Consider the following 18990-nt stretch of genomic DNA (forward strand, 5'->3'; position numbering starts at 1 on the left):
ACATAGAAACAGGTAGATGCAGAAAAAGTGCACACAAGTATGATAAACCTACAGGTATTTTGTTCAGGGTTCGGAGTGCATACAGATGAGATGGCGGGCAAAGAGGATGATGATGATGGTGATGAGGAGGAGCATGATGATGATGATGGGGGGAAAGGTGATGATAATGAAGGTGATGATGGACACTCTTGAAATGAACTTCCCGGGTTGATCCAAAAAGCTCTTCTTTTTCCGTCCCCTTTTCACAGCCACAATACAGATTTGGTCATAGTCAGGTAATCATTTCAAGAAGACATATTGTGCATTTTTTGGAGGTCAATTTAAATGAGTTTCCAGGTGTCTTAATTTTGCCTCACTGGAATCAAGTTGTTTTGAGGGGGCGGTCTTGTCTCAGAACTAATTGCTGAGAAACTAATCTTTAAAAAAAAAATAAAAAAAAAATCAAGTACCTTATAATAATATGCATCCAACAAAACTGACTGCAGCTCTTCTTACCATTTGGCTTTTACATAGTGGTTACATAGTGTGGATAATTTACTGTTTGAAATTGGCGGATCACTCAACTTCGTTGCCAAATCATGGTCAGAGAAAATCGAAACAAAAAGTCACTACATTTGTAGCAAATCATATTGCAAGTTGGTGCATCAGAGAAGTCTAAATACAGTGACATAGTTGCTAAGTGGGCAAAACTGATCTGGGGGGAAATATATACAGAGAAGGATTCACTTGGTAAATTATTTTAAAGGTTGATGGGTGAGAACTGTAGGTACTCCAGAAAGCTACCACTTAATTACTTAAATATAGCAATTAAAAAATCCACCAATCCATCCAACTGAACTGGTCAATTTAAAAGTCAATTTTCCACAATATAACCTCTTTAAGTGTTATATTTTGTCTGTATGGATGTGTTACCCTTCTTAACACAAGCGCCATGCAGGCCCATGTGGACTCTGTCTTGAACGCCGTCGTCTGGCTTCCTTTCTTTCTGGAGCAGCTTGTCTACACGCTGGATGATGCACTCCAGAGATTTGTCCACATTCAGCCACACTTTTTCCTGACACCACATGTAGAGAGGCAGACATCGCAAATATATCACGTACGCACCTGCTCATCTTCGATCGCACAGAGGAAAATCCAGTGACATAAATGTCCCCTCAGAATTAAACGGAAAAATTGACAGATGAGTCTCATCTGTATGAAAATCGGCATTTATGCAAATTTAGAGCTCTGATCTAATTCTATGTTACCCATGTCATTAGGGCTTGGATCATTTCATGGACACCACTGAATGAATGAAATTAACAGTTATAGAAATTATGTACTTTAATGATTATTAGGGCCCGAGCAGCGACCGCTGCGAGGTCCCTATTGTTTTTCGTCGAATTATTATTAGGGCCCGAGCAGCTACCGCTGCGAGGTCCCTATTGTTTTTCGATCGGATTATTATTATTATTATTATTATTCTTCTTCTTCTTCTTCTTCTTCTTCTCCGTAAACGATCACGATTTTGGGTACCTAAACATTTACGAAAACTCACCAAACTTTGCACACTCCTCAGGCCCGGCGAAAAATTTGATATTATGAAGTCGTCATAACAACGCGACTCTATAGCGCCCCCTAGCATAGAAAAATAAAAACCAAGCTCGGCACGTTTGAGCTAGAGCAACGAAAATTGGCAGGCACGTGTAGCACCCCGAGACGCACAAAAAAGTCTATTGGGACCATGTAGCTAAAATGTACAGGAAGTGAGCTATGAATTTTTTAATGTCCAATTTTGGCCTATTTTGGCACATTCACTGTGGTCATGCTTTTTCCCCCTTTGCAAACATTTTTCATCCAATTGACTTCAAACTTGGCATTTATCATCTCAAGACCTGAGAGAACAACTGGGGAAAAAATCTTGCCTTTTCGAAATACTATATGACGGGGGCGGGGCATCAAATATTGCCTTTAAAATTTCATTTGTCCAGAAAGAGCAAATGCTGAATAACTCCCATGTACAAGCTCCAAAAAATCTCAAACTTCTCAGGCAACGTAATAGTCACGGCCTGAAAACATCTATATGACAAAATTCAGTTATACATATAGCGCCACCTAGTGGTTACAATAAATGTCATACTTTACGTTTTTAGCTACTGTGCTGAGCTCGTTGAAGGGATCCAGTTGAAAATTGGTCAGAAAAGCCTTAAGATGTTGGTGATGCCCCACACCGAATATTGTAACTTTTCGCCAAAGGGCGTGGCCGCTACGGTGACGCAAAGTCTGAAGATTTTTCGTGACAATAAAAGCTGCATTAACTTGACCGAGATGATCCTATCTTCTCAAAATTTCACACATTTGATGAGAGTCCAGCTCTAAAGACATCTACTAACTTACATTTCATCTAACTGATAGCGCCACCTAGTGGCAATTTTTTTTCTTACGAATTTTCTTGTACATTTTTCTCCAAACACGTTAACTGGACCAACCTCATATTTGCTCAGATGGGGGTTTCGGCCTTCATGATGTCACAACACGAAGTTTGTGAGTTTTCGCGAATCGCTGTGGGCGTGGCTAAGCACTGTTCGCCAAGAAAACAACGCTAGGTTTGATGGTCTAAACATGCACAGAAACTCATGAAACTTGGCACACACATCTAGCCTGGCAAAATGAGCAATATTTTATCATGTATTGTCCTATTTTTACAAAAATGACTCAATAGCGCCCCCTAGAAATTTTTAACGAAGCAGCCCCGATTGTACGTTTAAGCAAGATCTACGAAAATTTTTAGGTGTATGAGGGAGTCCAAGACCTACAAAAAAGTCTCTTGGACCCATGTGCTAAAATGAACAGGAAGTGAGCTATGAATTTTTGAATGTCCCATTTTTGACGATTTTTGCACATTTTCAGGGGGCATACTTTTGCCCACTTCTCCTACACATTTCATCCGACTGACTTTAGACTTGACCTGGACCATGTCAAGACCTGAGCCAACTACAGGCAGAAAAATCTTGACTTTTGGAAATACTATATGATGAGGGCGGGGCATCAAATTTTGTGTTTCGCACTGAAAAAGGATATGCTTAATAACTCCCCGGTACATGCTCCAAAAAATCCCAAACTTGACATGTATGTTTATAGTCAAAGCCTGAAGGTATCTCTATGACAAAATTCAGTTATATATGCAGCGCCACCTAGCCCTTCAGGCGTGAAAAAAAAATACCCCACATACGGTATTTTGTACAAAAAATGTCAACTCATTCTAAGTGTGATAACTCCCATGTTCAAGCTCCAAAAAATCTCAAACTTCTCAGGCAACGTAATAGTCACGGCCTGAAAGCATCTATATGATAAAATTCAGTTATACATATAGCGCCACCTAGTGGTAACAATAAATGTCATACTTTACGTTTTTAGCTACTGTGCCGAGCTCGTTGAAGGGATCCAGTTGAAAATTGGTCAGAAAAGCCTTAAGATGTTGATCATGCCCCACACCGAATATTGTAACTTTTCGCCAAAGGGCGTGGCCGCTACGGTGACGCAAAGTCCGAAAATTTTTCGTGACAATAAAAGCTGCATGAACTTGACCGAGATGATCCTATCTTCTCAAAATTTCACACATTTGATGAGAGTCCAGCCGTTAAGACATCTACGAACTTATATTTCATCTTACTGATAGCGCCACCTAGTGGCAATTTTTTTTCTTACGAATTTTCTTGTACATTTTTCTCCAAACACGTTAACTGGACCAACCTCATATTTGCTCAGATGAGGGTTTCGGCCTTCATGATGTCACAACACGAAGTTTGTGAGTTTTCGCGAATCGCTGTGGGCGTGGCTAAGCACTGTTCGCCAAGAAAACAACGCCAGTTTTGAGGGTCTAAACATGCGCAGAAACTCATGAAACTTGGCACACACATCTGGCCTGGTAAAATGAACAATATTTTATTGTTGATTGTACTATTTTTACAAAAATGACTCAATAGCGCCCCCTAGAAATTTTTAACGAAGCAGCCCCGATTCTACGTTTAAGCAAGATCTACGAAAATTTTTACGTGTATGACGGAGCCAAAGACCTACAAAAAAGTCTCTTGGACCCATATGCTAAAATGAACAGGAAGTGAGGTACGGATTTTTGAATGTCCCATTTTTGACGATTTTTGCACATTTTCAGGGGGCATACTTTTGCCCACTTCTCCTACATGTTTTATCCGACTGACTTATGACTTGACCTGGACCATGCCAAGACCTGAGCCAACAACAGACGGAAAAATCTTGACTTTTGGAAATACTATATGATGAGCGCGGGGCATCAAAATTTGTGTTTCGCACTGAAAAAGGATATGCTTAATAACTCCCCGATACATGCTCCAAAAAATCCCAAACTTGACATGTATGTTTATCGTCAAGGCCTGAAGGTATCTCTATGACAACATTCAGTTATATATGCAGCGCCACCTCGCCCTTGAGGCATGAAAAAAAAATACCCCACATACGGTATTTTGTACAAAAAATGTAAACTCATTCTAAGTGTGATAACTAAGTCATTTATGAATATTCTTTTACTTTCCACCACTCAAAATGTTCACTGGCATTAGACTTATCCAAACATGTACTTTTTTATTTATTTTTGATAGCCTCTAATGGACATTAAAAGCAATATCGTGAATGAAGGATATGCTTAATAACTCCACGGTACATGCTCCAAAAAAATCCCACACTTGACATGTATGTTTAGAGTCAAGGCTTGAAGGTATCCCTATGACAACATTCCATTATATATACAGCGCCACCTAGCCCTAGAGGCATAAAAAAAAATACACCAACTTAACGGTATTTTTACAAAAAAAAAAAAAATCCACATGTCAAGGTTTATCATGCCATTTTCAAAGAAATTCTGCTTCCAATGTGCCTTACCTAAACTTGCCAGTACCCCAACGTGCCAGTACCCCAACGTGCAAGTACCCCAACGTGCAAGTACCCCAACGTGCAAGTACCCCAACGTGGCCCGGGCTGCGAGGGCCCTTTATAGCTGCTCGCAGCTCTAGTTATTATTATTATTCTTCTTCTTCTTCTTCTTCTTCTTCTTCTTCTCCGTAAACGATCGCATTTTTGAGGACCTAAACATTCACGAAAACTCACCAAACTTTGCACACTCCTCAGGCCCGGCGAAAAATTTTATATTATGAAGTCGTCATAACAACGCGACTCTATAGCGCCCCCTAGCGTAGAAATATAAAAACCAAGCCTGGCACGTTTGAGCTAGAGCAACGAAAATTGGCAGGCACGTGTAGCACCCCGAGACGCACAAAAAAGTCTATTGGGACCATGTAGCTAAAATGTACAGGAAATGAGCTATGAATTTTTTTATGTCCAATTTTGGCCTATTTTGGCACATTCACTGTGGTCATGCTTTTTCCCCCTCTGCAAACATTTTTCATCCAATTCACATCAAACTTGGCATTTATCATCTCAAGACCTGAGAGAACAACTGGGCAAAAAGTCTTGCCTTTTAGAAATACTATATGATGGGGGCGGGGCATCAAATATTGTCTTTAAAATTTCATTTGTCCAGAAAGAGCAAATGCTTAATAACTCCCATGTTCAAGCTCCAAAAAATCTCAAACTTCTCAGGCAACGTAATAGTCACGGCCTGAAAACATCTATATGATAAAATTCAGTTATACATATAGCACCACCTAGTGGTAACAATAAATGTCATACTTTACGTTTTTAGCTACTGCGCTGAGCTCGTTGAAGGGATCCAGTTGAAAGTTGGTCAGAAAATCCTTAAGATGTTGATCATGCCCCACACCGAATATTTTAACTTTTCGCCAAAGGGCGTGGCCGCTACGGTGCCGCAAAGTCTGAAGATTTTTCGTGACAAAAAAAGCTGCATGAACTTGACCGAGATGATCCAATCTTCTCAAAATTTCACACATTTGATGAGAGTCCAGCCCTAAAGACATCTACGTACTTATATTTCATCTTACTGATAGCGCCACCTAGTGGCAATTTTTTTTCTTACGAATGTTCTTGTACATTTTTCTCCAAACACGTGAACTGGACCAACCTCATATTTGCTCAGATGAGGGTTTCGGCCTTCATGATGTCACAACACAAAGTTTGTGAGTTTTCGCGAATCACTGTGGGCGTGGCTAAGCACTGTTCGCCAAGAAAACAACGCCAGTTTTGATGGTCTAAACATGCGCAGAAACTCATGAAACTTGGCACACACATCTGGCCTGATAAAATGAGCAATATTTTATTGTTGATTGTGCTATTTTTACAAAAATGACTCAATAGCGCCCCCTAGAAGTTTTTAACGAAGCAGCCCCGGTTGTACGTTTAAGCAAGAACAACGAATATTTTTAGGTGTATGAGGGAGCACAAGACCTACAAAAAAGTCTCTTGGACCCATATGCTAAAATGAACAGGAAGTGAGCTACGAATTTTTAAATGTCCCATTTTTGACAATTTTTGCACATTCACAGGGCGCAGACTTTTGCCCACTTCTCCTACACGTTTCATCTGACTGAGTTAAGACTTGACCTGGACCATGTCAAGACCTGAGCCAACGACAGGGGGAAAAATCTTGACCTTTCGAAATACTATATGATGAAGGCGGGGCATCAAAATTTGTGTTTCGCACTGAAATAGGATATGCTTAATAACTCCCCGGTACATGCTCCAAAAAATCCCAAACTTGACATGTATGTTTATCGTCAAGGCCTGAAGCTATCTCTATGACAACATTCAGTTATATATGCAGCGCCACCTAGCCCTTGAGGCATAAAAAAAAAATACCCCACATACGGTATTTTGTACAAAAAATGTAAACTCATTCTAAGTGTGATAACTAAGTCATTTATGAATATTCTTTTAGTTTCCACCACTCAAAATGTTCACTGGCATCAGACTTATCCAAACATATATATATTTTTATTTATTTTTGATAGCCTCTGTGGACATTAAAAGCAATATCGTGAATGAAGGATATGCTTAATAACTCCACGGTACATGCTCCAAAAAAAATCCCACACTTGACATGTATGCTTATAATCAAGGCCTGAAGGTATCTCGATGACAACATTCAGTTATAAATACAGCGCCACCTAGCCGTTGAGGCTTATATAAAAAAAAATAAAAAAATACCCCACATACGGTATTTTGTACAAAAAATGTACACTCATTCTAAGTGTGATGACTAAGTCATTTCTGAATATTCTTTTAGTTTCCACCACTCAAATTGTTCACTGGCTTCACACCGATCCAAACGTATGTACGTTTCCATTTTGTTTTATTCATTTTTGATTGCCCCTTTGGACAATAAAAGTAACATTGTGCAATGAGTACAACGAGCGATGATGTATATATACACTTTTACAAAAAATACCAATCAGGGCAACTCATTGCCTAAAGATAAAAAAGGACGCTGATTTTTGCAGGTCTTAACAATCACCAAAACCCGTTGAGCTTGACACACACTGGCAAAAAAAATATTCTACATGTAAACGTTTATTATGCCATTTTCAAAGAAATTTTGCTTCCAATATGCCAGTACCCCAACGTGCCAGTACCCTAACGTGCAAGTACCCCAACGTGCAAGGACCATAACGTGGCCCGGGCTGCGAGGGCCCTTTATAGCTGCTCGCAGCTCTAGTTTAACGTTGTTTTTCTCTCTCTTTCAAAATTTAGATTTCTGATCATTTAGGCCAGGGGTTTCAAACATACGGCTCGCGGGCCGGATTAGGCCCGCAAATCGGTTTAATCCGGCCCACGAGATGATTGTGTAAAGTTAAAAAACAAAACAAAATTGTAATGTCGGACTAATTTATCAGTCAGCCACAATCAAAACATATAAGACTTGTAATTTCACAAGCAGTCCTCAGATGAGCAATGCAACTTGTATGGGGAATCGTCGTCCTGGATGTCATTATTTTACACACAACTTAAAACTACAGTTTGTTTAATTATTATGATTTTTTTTTTGTAATCATACACTAATAAAAAAAAGAAAAGAAAAAAAAAAGAAAAATAATGAATGTATCAAATTTATTATAGGCAAAATATTAATTTTGTATTGCTATAATGGGCTAAATAAGTGAAGTATCCCTTCAACTGCGCCATGCAATGCATTCTGGGAACAATATATATATATATATATATATATATATATATATATATATATATATATATATATATATATATATATATATATATATATATATACACACACACACAAAACAGGTCTGGAACGTATACCGGCAAAGTATTGCCGCGTTTCATTTGCATTCGTGTTATTTTTCGGAACAATATGATTACAGTTGAGTCCGTAATTTAGGGCAAGTCCACGAAAATCATATAAATATATAAGACGGCAATTGTTTTTAAGTTATATACCGTTTTTTCCCGATGCGGCCCACTTGATAAAATATTTATGCATATTTATGACACCCCTGATTTAGGCCTTCAAATTGTGCCTAAAATGAGAAAATATTTGTGGAGACCATGTTTGAAAAGCACAACCTGAAAAAGCAAAAGACTAAGATGGATTTTAAGTAATACCAGAAGCTGTACTGTAATTGAAGCTGTAGAAGAATACAGCGCAAGGTTGCCACTTAGCATTTTGGTGGGAGAAAAGCATCTTGGATTTTAATATGCTTTTCTATGTGCTTTTGTTAATGAGTTTATGACAAAATGTATGATAGACTACGACTGAAATGATTTTTCTTGGTGTCACGCACCCACTCTTCCTCATGCCAGTCTACATGCAGCGACGATCGACTGCTGGTCCCGCTCCACTTGGCAAGCAGCGTGTCCTGGTCATTGCGGAGGACTACTTGATCCGACTCGGCGGAGGGAGACGCTTTGGAGGCGATGTACTCGGGCCGAGCCGCATTCAGGGCCTGAATGGCCGACGCGAGCAGCTTGCAGTCGCATACCGTCACCAGCTGTCGAGTCTGAGTGGCGAAATATCACGTGAGGTCATGTGACCTTTATGTGGGTGCTGATCAATGAGACACGGCGGTCAAGTACCTTATCGGTCAGCGTGGCAAGTGTCCTTTCCAGTCCGCTAGCTGAGCGGTCCTTCGCAGCTCTAGAAAGCCTCTCGGCGTAATAGTTGACCTGTGTTTTTAGTGTGTTGATGTGGGCGATGATCTCCTTGGCTCGAACCACGTCCTGAGGAATGAAGACGATGGACTGCGAGCTAGAGAGGGCGCTGCTGCGGAGAACAAACATCTGGTCTTAGAAGTTTGTTTTGAGACTCATAGATTCGATGTGGAGTTTGCTTCTGTGATACGACAGGTATATCCAAACTAAGGAATGAGGGCCATTTGCAGTACACCTTCGTTTTTTTAACAATATATTCACAAGTTATGTATTGGTTTTAAAGTATTTAATGAATTAAAGCTGAAGAATGTCAAATTGGCCCTTGCATTCTTCCAGTTTTCTGTATGTGGCCCTTGGAGGAAAAAGTTTGGACAGCCCTAGTGTATAGTTACTAGGGATGTAACGATATCCAAACATCACAATACGATATTATCAGGATATGAAGGTCATGATACGAAAATTGTCACGATATTGTGGGGAGATTGATGATACAAACAAAGGTCACGATCAGGTCGCTTTTGTACATTAGAGCAATGCTTATAAACAACCTAAAATCTCTAATATCTCTAATGCAAACACATATTGAGTTCCTCCACATATTGACTCGAATATGTTCCCCTTCATCTGACCGTTAGTGTTTACTTTAAACATAAGCGCCAAAACATGCCTTGTGAAAATTAAACTGCAATTTAAAAAAAACTAGCCACCGGAGGGTGCTAGAACTGCACAAATGAAAATCAACCTGACTTTAACAGACGTGCTGTTTTTAATATTGTGACATGACGACGACGATATATTGTGGAAGTTTTAATATCGTGATATAGTTATATACGACATTGATATATCGTTACATCTCTAATAGTTACATAAAAAAAAAAAGCTATTCAACAAATAGCAAACAAAAATGCTTATTACATTTGTATTTCTTTTTCAGGCACATAAGATGGCATGCATGCACAACAATCCAAACAATACAACAGGTCGAACAAAAACACTCAAATCTGCTATATGCTAACATACACAATTTAAAACACTTGAAACAGCTTGATCAAGAACCTTCCCGTGTTAGTGTTTTTTTCCAAGTACTCCAACTTCCTCCCACATTGCAAATACATAGTACAGTCAGTATAAGATTCTAAATTGCCCAGTCGTGAACGTGAGTGACCATTCAAGGGTCAAAGTCAAAGTAATGAAATAATGTCAAAGTCATAATCAGTCACCTGGATAACAGCAGCATTCAACACTCACTAGTCACTTGTATCATATCACTGTGCAAAAACAATATAACTAGTGAGTCACTTGTGTTGCTTTGCTGATGTGTGTGAACGTGAAGTGATGACTTAAAGGATGCTTTGTTATTGCTACACAAACACAGACAAATGAAAAGAAGCAAAGCAGTGCATCAACTCACCAAAACTCCTCATATGCGCTGACCACAAAAGTCACAAAAACAAAATTATTAAAAAAGGAAGCTATAGGATAACAAAACTAGAGAAATAATGAATAAATTCACAAAGTAAATGTAACTGCAGCCAAATTATAGATTGATTGCATAGAAAGAAAAATATATCACCATGATTTAGCGAATAGAAACAGTCTTTCGCAAACAGTCTCTGAACTTACTGTTTCTTTGCCTCCCCAAACTTTTGACTAAGTTTCCTCAGGCCACCGTGCTTGAACCCCTGACAGTGTGCAGCCGGTGCCCCAACAGTGATGACGTCATACGTGTGCTCTAGGAGTAAAGGTATAAAAAAATGTAAGTAAGTACCATACGTGCGTACACAGCGATGATAGCAAGAATGCGAAAGTAAGCATGATCTAACCGAAGCCCAAATTATCATGCACCCTCATCCTCTGAATGTGCAGGTTGGTCGGCATGAACTCCATCTTCTTGTCGGCCTTCCGGCTGCTGGCTTTGAATGACGGACCTAGGCAAAGACGGCAAGCTTAGTAAATCACCACACTTGTCTGCACATGATAAAAGAGCACATGATAAAAGGGTTCGGACCTCTGTAGTTACTGAGGTCAGACAATGTTTCTTGGTACGAGATTATGACTGCTTGATAGTGTGAGACGATCTGTCGTCGTAGGTTCTCCCAGCAGGGTGACAACTCTCCCAGCTCTTCTAGCTCACCAACCCTGCCAGGGAAAGTATGTCGAATATGAGACACAAAACCGTCTTCAAGCATCTTCATGCAAAACGTGTGTCTTTGTACCGGGCTGCGTCCTCCTCCAGTAATAATTTGACAAACTGTTTGGGGATTTTCAGGGACAGGACACTCTCGGCCATCTGCTCTAGCACCCGCAGGTGGTTGGCATCAGTTGTTGGGAAGCGATACATTCTGGACATCGTGCCGCCAAATGCTGAGGAGTAAATGCAGTTATTCATTCTGACGTGGGTTATTCTGAGAGCCTTATTATCACTTAAAGAGGAAGTCAACCCCCCAAAAAATTCTTGACAATAATGTGCTCTATGCAGCCCCACTATTCTGAATCCGTTATTTTGATTATTATCGCGGGTTCATCTTTCGCGACCTTGCTGTTTCGCAGATTTTTTTTTTGCAGCATGCTTTTTATTTTTTTTTTCATACACGTGCTCTTTGGTTTGTTTATTTTTTTTGGCGTTTGCACGGCTGTATCTCTCGAACCCTACATCTGACCAGGGCTATGCGGGCATCCGCAGATTCGTCTCGACGAGATCTTTGCTAACGTTGTCTGTCCCGTCGCTCCACAACATTGCATTCCAGAGATAGAAAATATATACTGTGCTGAATAACAAGTAAATAAAAAAAACAACAACATACTTTTTATGGAAAGAAAATGACTGTAAATGAAAAAAACAAATGATGAATGAAAAAGCATTCATAATAAAATAAAAATCAAAAAACAAAACGACAAAACATAATAAATGGAAAAAATATATACTTTGCTGTATAATGTAATAATAATAATCATAATAGTAATAATAAAAAAAAGTTTTAATGGAAAAAAAATGAATGTAAATGAAAAAAGGAACATATATGATGAATGAAAAAGTATTTATAATCAAGTAAAAATCATACCAAAATGAAAAAACACATAATAAATGAATATATATATATATATATATAATTAACGGGGATTTTTATTATTATTATTTTTTTATTAAATTTAATGTGGATTTCCATTCCGTAGTTTTTGGAACCTAACACCCACGATAAACGAGGGAACACTGTAGTAGAATATGAATTAAGCAGCAAAATCCATCAGTTTTTCTCAATAACAGAATGCGGCCATTTTGTCACTTGCTGTCGAGTGAAAATTACATCGCAAATTGCAAGTTGAAAACAGGTGAGCTGTGATTGGTTGCTGCCTGAGCAACTGTGATGTCATCTTAAATCGACAGCAAGTGGCAAAATGGCCGCCCAGGAGATGGATAACAACGGCTGGATTTTGCTGCATAACTCATATTCCATAAATGTAATAATCTCAGAATGTCATGTTTAGACTAGCGAGGTCACCTATAACATATTATTGCTTATGGTGGACTTCCCTTTTAAGTAAACCGATCCCTGACACTCATAGGAGGAATCAATACACTCCTTGATAATATGATTCGTGATGTGATGTATATATCCACTACCATGGGGTTGCGACAGATGGAGGACAGCAAGATAGTAATAAGAAAATAGCCAGTTCATCCCAAAGGATGAGGGCGAATCCAGGATGGAATTCTGCTGTACAGGCAGAATATAGAAACTGGACTAGTTATTGGTGAGATACTAGCTTTATAGGCGCTCTTGAGCAAAGCTAAAATGTGCTGAGGGATGTCATTATACCTGCACGCAGGAGGGTGTCTCTGCACAGTGAGGCATACTTGATTCGAACTCCCATTGCCTCTGTTAGACTCTCATCAACCGGCAGCACTGTCTACAGAGAATAATGAAGGAGCTCAACGGGCTGAGGGGGCTCAGCTACACGCTTCATAGTAAAAACTGATTTTCCAAAAGATCTTTCCGAAATAATAGCATCCTACCCGGCCATTGAGATTGTCCGGAAGGCGGCTGACCACAAGTCTTTGATCGGCTTTCTCGTCCATCTGCCAAGCAGCCACAGAGATGTTTCCCACTCGTTTGTTCTCTGCTGACCTGTGTATTGAAATCAGTCAACAACAGAACAAGAGCAGTTCAGTAATTCACGAGGAAGAATGTGTTGCACGTGTTACCTGACTTCCATTTCTAATCTGTGGTCTTTGTCCTGCAACAACTCCTTCACGGGGAAAAGTGCTGAGCCCAACATGTACATCTTAACAGAAATACAAACAAAACAAAAAAACCCAAGGTTTTCAGTTCAAGTGCAAGTAAAGATGACAGCGAGCATAGATGTCACACCGTGCCCTGGGAACGGTCCTTCACGTCGTAGACAGCCAGCTTAACCTGCGTCTGATGGTTGATGTTGGAATCCTGGAAGAAGGCGATGCTGCTGAGGAAGATGGGATTGCTTGTACCCTGTTGACAATGAATAAGTACAATGTGAAAAATCAGAACCTAGAAACCGCACAACACAACTAGCTCTATGTATTGATTCTAATTTCCTCAAATTATTTGATTTTGATTCACAAGAGTTCGGTTCAATTTGATATTTTTCTGATCCGATTTGATTCACTTCAATTCAATCTGATATATACTTAAAAAGGTATGTGAACAGTAAATTTAAAGAAACTAGTAATATACAAAAAAATGTATTTTCTTATGAAGTTACGGTAAAAGACTGATTCTCAGAAAGAAAAATCAATTTGATAACTGTCATGACTAGGGTCATGCAAGGGTTATGTTTGCTGCTATGACTAGGGTCACGCAAGGGTTATGCTTACTGTCATGACTAGGCTCATGCAAGGGTTATGTTTACTGTCATGACTAGGGTCATGCAAGGGTTATGCTTACTGTCATGACTAGGGTCATGCAAGGGTTATGTTTACTGTCATGACTAGGGTCATGCAAGGGTTATGCTTACTGTCATGACTAGGGTCATGCCAGGGTTATGTTTTTTGTCATGACTAGGGTCATGCAAGGGTTATGCTTACTGTAATGACTAGGCTCATGCAAGGGTTATGTTTACTGTCATGACTAGGGTCATGCAAGGGTTATGCTTACTGTCATGACTAGGGTCATGCAAGGGTTATGTTTACTGTCATGACTAGGGTCATGCAAGGGTTATGCTTACTGTCATGACTAGGGTCATGCCAGGGTTATGTTTATTGTCATGACTAGGGTCATGCAAGGGTTATGCTTACTGTAATGACTACGGTCAGGTAAGGTTTATGTTTATTTTCATGACTAGGGTCATGCAAGGGTTATGCTTGGGTCAAGAAAGGGTTATGCTTTCTGTTATGACTAGGGTCATGCAAGGGTAATGTTTACTGTCTTGACTCGGGTCATTCAAGGGTTAGGTTTAGGTCATGCCCGTGAGGTCAAGTGTCTGTTTTGAACTGATGTAACCAGCATCTAGTTTCAACTGGTAAGACGCTATGTGAAGTCAGAAGCTATGTGATGTCAGGAATTTTTAATCCCTTTATCTGGTCAACAGCCAATCAGATAATTCTATGTCAGTCCTGTTACGCACATGTCTAGCCACAACCAATAAGATTGATTCGCCGTCTATATAAGCCTGTCTGAGAAGGGTGTGTTTTTGTCGGATAATTACCTCTGTTCCTCTGTGCACCTCCACAGCCCAAGTTAGCTTAGCGTCTCGTAATTCTCGATACATTCTCATCTAGTCAAGATTGTTCTGCACCTCTCGATGTTATGCGAATAAAGAGTCAAAATCGTATTTGTGCCTGCGTTTTTGGGATCCAACCCCGATCAGAACAGATATTGATTATTCGGTTTCTTAAAACCCAGCCCTCACTCTACGTGTGTGCGAGCATCACCTCTATGACTTCTGTCTGGGCATGTTTGGTCCAGAAAGCCTGTGGTGGTGTCGTGCAGCTCACTGCTACAAAACTGTTCGGTTTCCGATCCAAACCGGGAATCAGTAGTTCAGTGCAAGCTGTCCAATGACACACAGACAACAATTACCCTACAACACAAATCAACATTTTACTTCTTTTTTTTTTTTTTTTGACTCACCAATACTGAACTCAAGCACAGGTTCATCCGGGTCTTGACTATTTCCTGGAACACAATGAGTGCATCTGCAGTTTACTGCTTATGTAAAATATTGACTGATGAATTGATTACTGTATCATTAAGGACATTTGATCAAACTGAGCAACTCTCTCATTTAGCATTTCATTTGGAATACAGTGAATTCCAACTTATTTTCTGTTAATCCGTTTAAAAACAAAATAAGTGAGTTGAGATTGAAGTAGTACTCTGCTGACATCCTGTGGTATAATTGGGCAATTACACACCATTTTATTCAGATTTTCGCAATTCTCAACAGGGCTCATTCCCTATTCCACGGTTCACTGTCATCCTATTCATATATGACATGCTTGTTTACAAAACTGTTCGACCGAGAACGTAATCTTCTCTTCCTTACCTGCTAGGGCCAAGCCAATCATCTCACTGGACAACTGGAAAGTGTTTGCCCGGTAGACCGACCACGGCCTCTGGGTCCGGCCAGTGCGCTCTCTGCCCCCTGCCATGCTGGTTCGGGAAGAGGCGGTGATGGCAGGAGGCCCGAACACACAGCCTTAAGCACGAGCCGTCACACACTCCCATGTGATTTGGTCGCTCCCCCTGTCAGGATCCACGGTTCCTTATTGAAGCTGTTTACTTTTCTCCATGAGACACAGAACAAAAAGAACAATGCATTTGTTTACAATGACACTTAATGTACATAATCAGAACAAAAATGTGTTATGAGAACATTTCAAGAATCACAGTTCCACACTCATAGCTCTGTAACTACTTGTTTAAAAACAAAAGAAAAAAACAGGAAGAGGTCTGGCCACAAAAAGGACGTTTGGTAAACAAAAAAAGGAAGAGTTTGTGAAACTGAGATACAAGTCCACACATTTCAAGTCTAAGTTTTAAATCCAAAAGACACTCAATGACCATGAAAGGGAAAAAAGCCCCCTAGCATGCATCACAGGTTATTATACTCATTAATGCTTTTTCCTAGTGTGTCTCTCCACAGTGGCAGCTAAAATGGTAGATGACTAAATATAAACAACCAGTTGTGTGCTTGATATTAAAGAAAGGTACAGACTAACCACATACAGTACATTATTTAGCTTGCATACCAGAACACTATAGGACTGTCCAAATTTATCTTTCAAATGTTAAATTTCTGCTAATAACAAGCATATTTGCATATGCGTGGATTTGAAAAAACAAATGAATAAATATTTTTCAGGAATATTTGAAAATGAGTTATTCCTTTGTTCTTATATTTTTCCTAACCCCGTCTTCGTTCTACAGTCTACACCAATCCCACCCAGATTTTGTGGAAAACATATGGAATGTTCATCAGTGTTTTTTTAAAAAGCAATTTTTGGGTCTGTAAAAATATAAATAAATAAATAAATAAATAAATATTTCGTCTGTGTGCCCTGTGATTGGCTGGCAACCAGTTCAGGGTGTACCCTGCCCACTGCCCGAAGCCTTGTGAGGAGCAAGCGGTTAAGAAAATGGATGGATGGAAATAAATAAATTAAAAGTTTCCCTGATACATTTCAATGGAGATCTATTATATGCAGATTGTCACTATTTGACCCTACTGTATTCCATGCGAATAGCGGGGGTCGATTGTACTCCAAAATCTACAAAGATTATTCATTCAGAGGATTTATATTGGGCGGCACCGTGGACGACTGGTTTGCATGTTCATGTTCATGTGCTTGCGTGGATTTTCTCCGGGTACTCCGGTTTCCTCTCACGTTCCAAAAACATGCATGGTAGGTTTAAGGTGAACACTCAAAATTGTCACTATTTTTTTTTGTGAATGGTTGTTCCGTGATTGACTGGCAACCAGTTCAGCGTGTACAGTACTCTGCCTACTACCCGAAGACAGCTGTGACAGGCTCCAGCATGCCCGCAACCCTTGTGAGGAGGATAAGCGGTTCAGATAATGGATGGATGGATGAATGGATTTATAGCTTCCCAGAGTGATTTATAGAAGATCATTTGCATTTAATGTCAGTTTGAGAAGCATCCAATTAAAACTGTGCTTCTTGGTTAATCGCTGGTGGCCTACTTCCTGATAACTGGTCCACATTTATCTCTTGGTGGCACCTTATTCGTCCCAGTTTGATTCACAAGACCCACATCTGTTAAGGGGACTGAACCTACTGAAAATCAGCATCTGTCTTATTTGAGCTATGAGTCTTCCTGGTACAGAAGGACCTTTGGTTTTAATTGGCTAAATACTCTTAATTAGGGGTGTGAATTGCCTAGTACCTGACGATTCGATTCGTATCACGATTCACAGGTCACGATTCGATTCGATACCGATTAATCCCGATACGAATTTATAAGTCGATTGTTGCGATTTTTTTTCATTCAAATTTAGAAAATACTAATCAGTAAGCTTGTAGAGTGTAAGATTTATATGAAAATGTATTATTTATTTATCTGAAATTTCACTTATAGAGGTTGTAATCTGTTTCATGTTTGAACAGCATTAAAATAAAATATTAAGGCTTAATGTTCCGTTCATATAACATTCTTCCATGCTCAAGGTGTGAATCCTAACCCGAAGTCAGACGTTTTGTTGAATATTTTTCCATTAAAAATGGAAGTTTAAAAATCGATTTACACACACACACAAAAAAAAAAAAAAAAAAAAAGGCAATGATGATAAGACGTTGAATCGGTAAGACTACCGAATGAACAATTCTGAGCTCTTAAAAAAAAAAAAAAAAAAAAAAAAAAAAAAATCGATTTTTTTTTTTAATTGAATCGATTCGAGAATCGCGCGATGTAGTATCGCGATATATCGCCGAATCGATTTTTTTTTTAACACCCCTACTCTTAATCATCACGTACTTGGAAATCCACAGGTGGTACTTGTGTCAAATTGAGGTGGTGGTCAATCAGGTGAACCATTTGAGTGCATATTGGCAGATAGCGAAAAGAAAGAATCTCATTTCAATGGCACATTAGTGACCCAACACAGTTTCTATGATGCCAAAAAAAAAAAATACATAATGGAATTTACCCTCTAACGCCAAACGTATCATATTAAATTCAAGACATATTGAGCCCTCTATTTCATGAGTATATTCTTCCCCATTAAAAGCCTGACGTAAATGATCGGACACATGCATTGCACGGATAATCCATTAGAGGGCAGTATCACCTATCAGATAGCTTTTCCTGCGACCTTGCAAGATCACTCCAATTGGGAAAGGAAAGACACCTATACTTATTAATAGTAGGAAATACTAAAATGTTTGATATGTCTGTTTATTATTATATTTTTTGACAGTTATAAATGTACAAATTTAAAGCATTGTTACCGGATGTATCAAATAGGACACAAATCAAAAGTCATATGTGGAAGTTGATTAAAAAAATAATAATAATTGTTCAAAAGCACCAATAAATACTCTATTTACAAAGAATTCGATTTTTTTCTCATATGCTGATATTTTGATATATTGTCATGGACATGTCTTAAATCATTCATTCAGCGCTAAGCGAAAGGCGAAAAGTTGCCATACAAGGGAAGCTCCAAATTTAGCTCCTTTTCCATGTCAAGTGTGTGTATACCTTTCTGAGTCACGTGTGCGCACAGGATTTACAGTCGATGGAAAATCTGGGACAAAGACTCCTGACGGCTGACACACTAATTCATTTTCTACCACTTATACTGTCCAGAGTCCAGGGTGAGCTGGTGCCTATCCCAGCTGACTGGATGCCAATCAATTGATTTGAAAATATAGATTGCCATTCATTCACATTCAAAATT

The 18990-nt window shown here is 39.2% G+C and overlaps 1 protein-coding gene across 11 annotated transcripts in view; it reads right to left on the reverse strand.

Moving 5' to 3' along the window:
- Positions 1 to 18990, reverse strand: part of LOC144013849 (inositol polyphosphate-4-phosphatase type I A-like) — a 31116-nt gene that overhangs the window by 8514 nt on the left and 3612 nt on the right. For 3 of the 11 annotated variants that reach the window (XM_077513151.1, XM_077513144.1, XM_077513146.1), the window contains exons 3-18: positions 15616 to 15851; positions 15201 to 15245; positions 15002 to 15120; positions 13464 to 13580; positions 13298 to 13377; positions 13109 to 13220; positions 12912 to 13002; positions 11310 to 11457; positions 11102 to 11232; positions 10917 to 11021; positions 10717 to 10825; positions 10505 to 10522; positions 9019 to 9205; positions 8727 to 8942; positions 913 to 1054; positions 53 to 238 (exon numbers count right to left, since the gene is read on the reverse strand). In XM_077513151.1, the coding sequence (XP_077369277.1) occupies positions 53 to 238; positions 913 to 1054; positions 8727 to 8942; positions 9019 to 9205; positions 10505 to 10522; positions 10717 to 10825; positions 10917 to 11021; positions 11102 to 11232; positions 11310 to 11457; positions 12912 to 13002; positions 13109 to 13220; positions 13298 to 13377; positions 13464 to 13580; positions 15002 to 15120; positions 15201 to 15245; positions 15616 to 15721 (1912 nt within the window). In that variant the 5' untranslated portion in view covers positions 15722 to 15851. Of the gene's footprint in view, positions 1 to 52; positions 239 to 912; positions 1055 to 8726; positions 8943 to 9018; positions 9206 to 10504; positions 10523 to 10716; positions 10826 to 10916; positions 11022 to 11101; positions 11233 to 11309; positions 11458 to 12911; positions 13003 to 13108; positions 13221 to 13297; positions 13378 to 13463; positions 13581 to 15001; positions 15121 to 15200; positions 15246 to 15615; positions 15857 to 18990 lie in introns of all 11 variants that reach the window. The other 8 variants (XM_077513154.1, XM_077513147.1, XM_077513153.1 and 5 more) reach the window with 5 other exon arrangements.

This window comes from Festucalex cinctus, chromosome 2 (assembly GCF_051991245.1).
Source record: "Festucalex cinctus isolate MCC-2025b chromosome 2, RoL_Fcin_1.0, whole genome shotgun sequence".
NCBI lineage: Eukaryota > Metazoa > Chordata > Actinopteri > Syngnathiformes > Syngnathidae > Festucalex > Festucalex cinctus.